This window comes from Penaeus chinensis, chromosome 20 (genome assembly GCF_019202785.1).
Source record: "Penaeus chinensis breed Huanghai No. 1 chromosome 20, ASM1920278v2, whole genome shotgun sequence".
NCBI lineage: Eukaryota > Metazoa > Arthropoda > Malacostraca > Decapoda > Penaeidae > Penaeus > Penaeus chinensis.
The window spans coordinates 368340-375839 of NC_061838.1; the positions used below are offsets into that span (position 1 = coordinate 368340).

A 7500-nucleotide genomic window follows, 5' to 3' on the forward strand; every position below is an offset into this window, starting at 1 on the left:
AAAATATATGTACACCCATGTATGTGTATATATATTTCTATGAATGCGAGAAATACAGAAAAAACTGCAAAAATAATAATAGTTTTTGTGTATGAAACTGTCTGTGGGATCGACCAGTCTCTCTCTCTCTCTCTCTCTCTCTCTCTCTCTCTCTCTCTCTCTCTCTCTCTCTCTCTCTCTCTCTCTCTCTTTCTGTCTCTCTGTCTTTGGCTCTTTTATTTTTTTCTCTCACTCATGATATTTAAACATTTCTTTGTTTCCTTTCTTGTTGACACAGGAGGCAGTGGTGATTGCAGTAGTGACAGTGAAAGCGAAGACCGTCCCTTGGGTTTGAGTTGCCTTGTGAGAATTGACAACTGGATTCAGTTCTTGGGAGATCCTCAGGCTGCACACCTCGCTCTGCAGTTGAGACACAAGTTGCATGCATTGATTCTCAGGAGACTGCGTGCGCCAAATAAGCCTCTCACTCAGGTACGTCTGCAGTGTCCAGTTAGAAAATTCAGATCTTCACTCAGTATTCTGGGTGTTTTATGTTATATGACCATGTTTTCAATGTCTCAGTGTCTTTGAGTTTATCATTGTCAGAAGAATCATTAATGCTCAGAAACAAAGTTAGTATTATGCACTAGATTTTGATGTCTCATGAGAGTCCGTAATATAATTGTCAGTTTTTAGTATGTTTTATTTATTTCTTGTAAAAGCACTTCCTCATTATTGTACTCATTTGTATTGTGACCCTTTTCCCCTGACAAGGCTGATGAGGATGTTGTTCGTGTAGTGGCAACAGCCCTGAGTCAGGAGGAGCAAGTCCTAAGCCTGGTGCAGCCCTCAGGTGTAGGCCAGCGTCCACGGCCACTTTATCCCCACAGCCACCCCCATGGTATGGCCTTTTGCTTGGTATAATAGATATCACTTTTTCCCTTTAACTTTCCAATTTATAAACTGTTGGGTTTAAATTACATTTTGGAAAGTTGGGTCAAAACAGCACTTTAGAATAGGATGAAAAAGTTTGCTTTTACTTCATTGTTTTTCTTATCTCTTATATTTGTGTCCTCTGTCTGATGATGAGCATTTTCTTATGTGGGGGTTCAGAATTAAGAAGACTGTCCCTGAAAAAACATGGAAAATGGTAAGGTGAAAGAGTACTTTATTACACATCATTTTACTGAAATCTGTTTTTAAGATAAGTTAATTCTGGTAGTCCTATGTCTGAAAATTCTTGTTTTCAAAATTATTTTTGTTGAGAAAACTTATAGGTCATATAAATGGAACTACAGGTTCAACTTTGGAAATTCATTATTGTGTGTTGTATAATGGCTGTTCCCCTCAAAAAAAAAAAAATAATAATAATAATAAAAAAAAAAAAAAAAATGGCGCTCTGAAAATTCGTAAAAGAATAAATATTTTGAATTCTCCAAAGCTGATCTGTAGTGTTTTGTGCATTCTTATGTTTGTTTTAACCCAATGCCGCTGGAGAAAATTAACAAAAAATGGGGAAAATGCTGTGCCTATTTTCTATATTTTTTTTGTGAAATTTCTGCCCATAGATGGCTCTCCTAGTACTTAGCCACAAAGGAGTCAGTTAGTAGACCTTGTGTATTTTTTACTAGTGCTATGGATATCGATGGTGTTTTTTTATTATAAACATTATAGTTATTATAATGTTTTTTAATATTAATAACAGCAAAATAAGATAACGTAAAATATTTCGTAAATCAAAGAAAAGGGTGAACGGGCGAGACGGGCAGTACTCCTAACTGGCTCATTGGTGACTTAGTACAAGTGTAGCCATTTTTGTTTAAAAACCATCAAACAAGTACTCACAGTGGGCATAACACGTGTCTACCCGTCATACCTGTCGGCAAGGGGTTAAGAAGAAGAAAAAACTTTGATATTGTTTTTGTTTTGATATTATTTTTGTTGAGAAAACTTATAGATCATATAAATGGAACTATAGGTTCAATTTTGGAAATTCATTATTGTGTGTTATATAATGGCCGCTCCCCTCAAAAAAAAAAAAAAAAAAAAAAAAAAAAAATGGCGCTTCAAAAATTCGTAAAAGAATAGATATTTTGAATTCTCCAAAGCTGATCTGTAGTGTTTTGTGCATTCTAATATTAATTTTAAGAAGAAGGAAAAACTTTGATATTGCTAATAAATTGTGAGTAGGGGGAAGTCTCATTTCCCATAGTTTTCTTTCTGTTGCTCTTAATTTTGTTCACATTAGATGAATAGTCACTGCACAGCATCACAAAATGGAAAATAGTATGGCTATGATGTCAGCCTCTAACGCCACCATGCAGCCTCCGTGCCCATATAAAATGCCATTGTGTGCCCTATGATCACATCAGCGCACGTCTGAATTTATTTGCCTGCCTTCAGCCATCCTCTAGACTTCACACCATACTCCAACAAACAGGCACAGATACACACACATGCGTGTGAAGGAACATGCATGTTTGTTTTTATTCCCACATACGCACACTTACACACAAACAAATACACAAGTGTGTGTGTGCTGTATGATCTCAGCACATGTTTGAAGTCACTCTCTTGCCTTCAGCCATGATCGGCACTTCACATCACCCTCCAGGGCACAAACACATACATGCACATGCACATGTGCACACACAAAAGTTTGAATATATGACCTTGAAATTTTTAGGTTTTTGTTCATTTTCTTTATTTTTTTGCTTATTGTCAGCACCTATAGACCAAAAGGAAGCCTAGACATTGCTGTTTCTGTTATTTTATTCAGATTGGATCAATAGTTTGTGCACAGCGTCTCAAAATGGAAAATTATATGGTGATAATGTCATCCTCTTATGTCATGCAAAATGCCATTGTGTGCCCTACAATCATGTCTGTGCATATCTGATCTTATGTACCTTCCTTCAACCATCCTCTCCACTTCACATCACACTCCAACAAACAAGTGCACACATGTGCGGGTGCTTTCATATTATTTTTTGAACTAACATCTATCTCCCCTTAATGACGGGTCACATTTATAGACGTAAAAAAAAAACGCTCAAAATGTGGGGTGCGGCGTGCCCGCCAAAGTGCTATGAGACGGTGATTCAGCTTGATGTACAGAACTCCAGCGCTCAAAGTCAGCGCGTTGCCATCGATCGCCAGAGCGTAGAGTTTTTTTTTTTAGTTTTCTTCACCCGTCACCAAGGGGTTAAGTAATAACTTTATCATATGCCATATGTTCAGAGCTATTATAAATACAAGACGGGTCAATTAGCTCAAATTGAGTGGAAAATCACTGTCACCCCATGTTGCTTATGCACTTGCTACATAATGAAGTAGTCAGAGATGGACCACCCCATTTGCCATGACCCCCACCTGCTCAGTGACAGTCCCCTTAAAGTTATATCTTGCAGAAGGTGGATGGTCAGGAGGCACATCAGAAGACTCACAGTCTAGCCGTTCCTCATCTCGCCGCACAAGTGACACAGCAACACCAACCCTTACTCCAACAACACCCCCAGCTGGCCAGTCGCATCCCTCAACAAGTCTCAAGTTCTTGGGTGGTAATACCTCAGTCAATAAATCAGTGCCTCCTGGAACAATTTCAAGCTCGGCTACTTCATCTATCAGCAGTAATTCAGTCAATGCCTTCCCTACATCACAGCTTTTGCTGACATCCAGTGCCAGTAGCAGCATGAGTTACCCAACTTCAGGATCTTCAACTCTGACTGCTCCCCCCATCCCTGGTACCAAGTCCAATGGCAACCTGCTGTTAAATAGCACAAATAAGACAACCACCACCTCCCCAAGTAGCCCTCACAACAGTTCTAGTGTGGCTCTTAACATGGCAAACCAAAGTGCAAGTGGGAACAGCCATAACATTGCTTCTGGCGGTCGGAGCTCCACGGCCACCACATCATGTGCTATTGTAAGGCCCTCTTTCTCACCTAATGTTGGGGTGGGTGGCATGAGTAAGCCATGCACAAAAGATCCAAGGGGTAAGTGTGTCTCCATTCTTTTTGGAATTACGAGAACTTGATTTACATGTAGTCCTTGCTATCTCATATATTTTATTTGCTATACAATCTTATTTGATATTACTGTTATTTTTATATCCTACTATGATGTGCAATAATTGTTGAATCATAGTAAAATTTGGCGCTTAATTTTTATTTTTATTTACTTCCAATATAAATAGTTTCCCCATAATTCCTAAGTTAAAATTTCTTTTAACCCACTAGCAGTGGGGTATGCATATCGACAACTCTGGGTTTTATTGTGAATTTTGTTGTTTTCCAAGGGCTCCAGAAGTGCTTAGTCACCAAATTGATATTTCTAGAATTTTCAGGAATTTTTTTTTTTTTTTTTTTTTTTTTTTTTTATGCTATTTGGTTGGATCCAGGTGCCTTGCAATCTGGGCATTAGACTTACCGGAAGGGCCACTTTCTCAGGTGTGTGGCTTGAAGATCCAGCTACACACTCCTTGCCTTCGTTTTAAAATGCTGTTATCCATAAGCATTTTTTGTTGTTTTGCCATTTATTACAGTCTATATTTCACATTTGTTATTCTGTATCAAGGTATTAATAGACAAGTTTTGTTCAGTAGACTCATTTTATCTTTAAATAGTCTGCAACTCTGTGTAATAACAATAACAATAATTTACATTTTATATGTCATTTTTAAAAATTTTCATATTATTTAACTCCTGTAACACACTCTGCACCTCTAGTCATGGTGGGTAGGATTAAGATCCTAAGAATGGAAATATTGTCCTACTCTTCCAGATATAACTCATGGATATTATAATCGTTGTTTGTTGGTGGAAGTCTGCTCAGTGTGTAATCTTCCTCAAAAAGCAAGCTTTGTGCACTCATAATGAGATGGTCCTGTCAACCATCACTTAGCAATAGTATCACATGACAGATCATTTCTGTTACCCAGCTGTCAGCCAGATATCTTGATGATGTCCCATTCCTGTTACCTAGCCCTCAGCCAATTTTTTTCTGATATGAAAATCCAGTGTTAACCTCTTCGATCTGGGTGCTTCACTGCCTGCACAGGACCCAAATTACTTACGCAGCCACCCTGACGGATTTGTGGCTTGTAGACAGGGCACACATGAATACTCATGTGCAGTGAGATGACTCCATGTCACCCCTTTGCAATGATATTTTATCTTTTTCTACACAATTTGTTTTTCTTTTTCTTTTTTCTTTTTTTTAAATATTTTTGCCAGTATATCTGTCATTTGATTTTTTGTATCTAGATAGTAATAGACTATTTTCCTTGCACAAAATCCATATCATGTCTCTAGGTAGTCCATGACTCAGTTCAATAATAAGTATATTAAGTTAAGTAAATCCCAAATACCCTCTGAGTCTAATCACCCTCCTTTTGCTTTGTGCACTCGTGGCAAGTCATTTCTGTCACCCTGGCCTTCAGCTGAAATTCTCATTATAACAAGTTCTATCATGCTGTCCCTCAGCCAAATTTTTCCATGATAACATGTTCACTTCAGCTGGCTGTCAAGTTAGGTTTTTCATGACGTGATGATCAAGTCATCCAGATTGTGGGGCTTAATATATACACTGTTGTTGTTATTTTTTGCATGATTATTAGAATGTTATAAAAAAGCTACCAACAATAGAAATAAAGAAAGAATCTTAAGTAAAATCAAGGTGAAATAAGAAGTTCAATTGATTGACTCTGGTGACTAAGCACTTGTTGAGACATCAGTATATGAACACAATTTAAAATTAACATTATAGTATATGTGGTGTGCATATGATGTCACAACTGATAAATTAACCCCTTCACAATGGGTCACGTCTCTAGACGTCATAACAAACCGCTCTAAATGTGGCTTGCGGCTGTATTCCACGGTGGGGTGCCAAAGCGCTATTAGGCAGTGATTCGGCTTGATGTACCGAACTCCCGTGCTCAAAGTCGGCGCATTGCAATTGATTGCCAGAGCGTAGAGTTTTTTTTTAGTTTTCTTCACCCGTCACCAAGGGGTTAAATGCTATTTGCGATAGTTAAATCTCAGGGTGGCCTATATTGCTATTTTGAAAATAAATATTCAAGACAAAACACCAAAGAGTATAAGAGGATTCATCATGTCTTAGCATTCTGTTCCATGTGCACCAGTGGTTTAAAGGATTGTCATAATTCCCCATTTTTTTCTTTCCTTTCCTTACCTCCCCCAACCTTTCCTTTTTGTAGGTGGCTTAGGCAGTGGCATGGCAGAGGGTGGGAGCAATGGGGGCAAACCCAGGTTCTTCATCATCAAAGCTTCATCATATAAGCAGCTTGAGGCATCGCACCATACAGGGCTTTGGGCCTTCACGCACAACACAGAAAAGAAAATTATACAAGCCTTTCAGGTATGTGATGAAAAACCAGTAATGCTAAGTAACTTCTGTAAAACTTATATTTATTCAGAATACGCATACATTCTAGTACAAGATTAATATTTTCACTGTAATTTTATTCCATCATATTTCCATGGTTATTTTTTTTCTAAAACAATATGTATTATGAAAAGGAAAACAGCCACAGTAAGAAATGAAAATGAATCGTAACATTTCGAACTCTTCACAAGTTCCTCTTCAGATGACTAATAAACCAAATTGGATATAAGGTGAGAATTTTGACAAGAATATATAGTGGTTGAGAGACAGAACAAATGAGCTGAATCAGGTTTCAGGAGGAGGGTCAAGGTTGAAGAGTCTGGAGGTAGGCTTTGCTAACTAATGAGGAGGTAACTTCATCCAAGCCCCATTGATCAGCACTCAAGTTAAAGTTAAGCATTTTTATAATTAATAGAGATTCTAACATTTTCCTTTTGTACGAATTCACTGATTAATGAATTAATTTAGAGTTTTTCCAGTTAAGCTGGTGACCTTCAATGCGTATAAAATTTCCATCTCGCAGATGAATGTACCTGATTTAAGAAAAATGTGACGTCGAGTTCCCGATCGATAAATTCAGTATCACAAATCCTATATGCCCTGAGAAACATGGAGGAGACAGCTAACTTCTTAACATACAACGGGTAATTTGAGAAAAAGTGAAGGTAATTAGCGGTGTGTGTAGGTTTACGGTAAACTGAAAATTTAAGCGAGCCATTTACAATGACTAAAAGGACGTTGAGAAAAGTTAATTTACTTGAATCTTCCCATTCTACTTTAAAATTTATAGTATGTGCGAGGTTGTTGAGTTTTCTGAAAAAAATCATCAAAGTCTGAAGGGTTCACTTGCCACAAAGCAAAAATATCATCAGAATAACGAAACCAAATCATGTCGGGAGGGAGAATTGATGGAAGGAGTTCAGAGTCAAACATCTCCATGTATAAATTCGCAAGGCCTTCCGAAAAATCATAAACAGGGCATCCCTCTAAGGCTTATTATTTCGTCTTGCAACTCGGTTACCCGTCCTTTAGACTCTTGGCTTGCAAAACGTTTTGTCTTCTTTTATGTGATCATTTTCTGATAGTCATATCAAACATTCGATGGATTTCATG

The 7500-nt window shown here is 37.7% G+C and overlaps 1 protein-coding gene across 2 annotated transcripts in view; it reads left to right on the forward strand.

The window, feature by feature from the left end:
- LOC125036027 (3'-5' RNA helicase YTHDC2-like) overlaps positions 1-7500 on the forward strand; it is an 84495-nt gene that overhangs the window by 65593 nt on the left and 11402 nt on the right. Inside the window, exons 23-26 of one of the 2 annotated variants that reach the window (XM_047628383.1) lie at positions 278-471; positions 754-880; positions 3390-3974; positions 6200-6360. In XM_047628383.1, coding sequence (XP_047484339.1) covers positions 278-471; positions 754-880; positions 3390-3974; positions 6200-6360 — 1067 coding nt within the window. The remainder of the gene's footprint in view (positions 1-277; positions 472-753; positions 881-3389; positions 3975-6199; positions 6361-7500) is intronic. The other variant, XM_047628384.1, reaches the window with a different exon arrangement.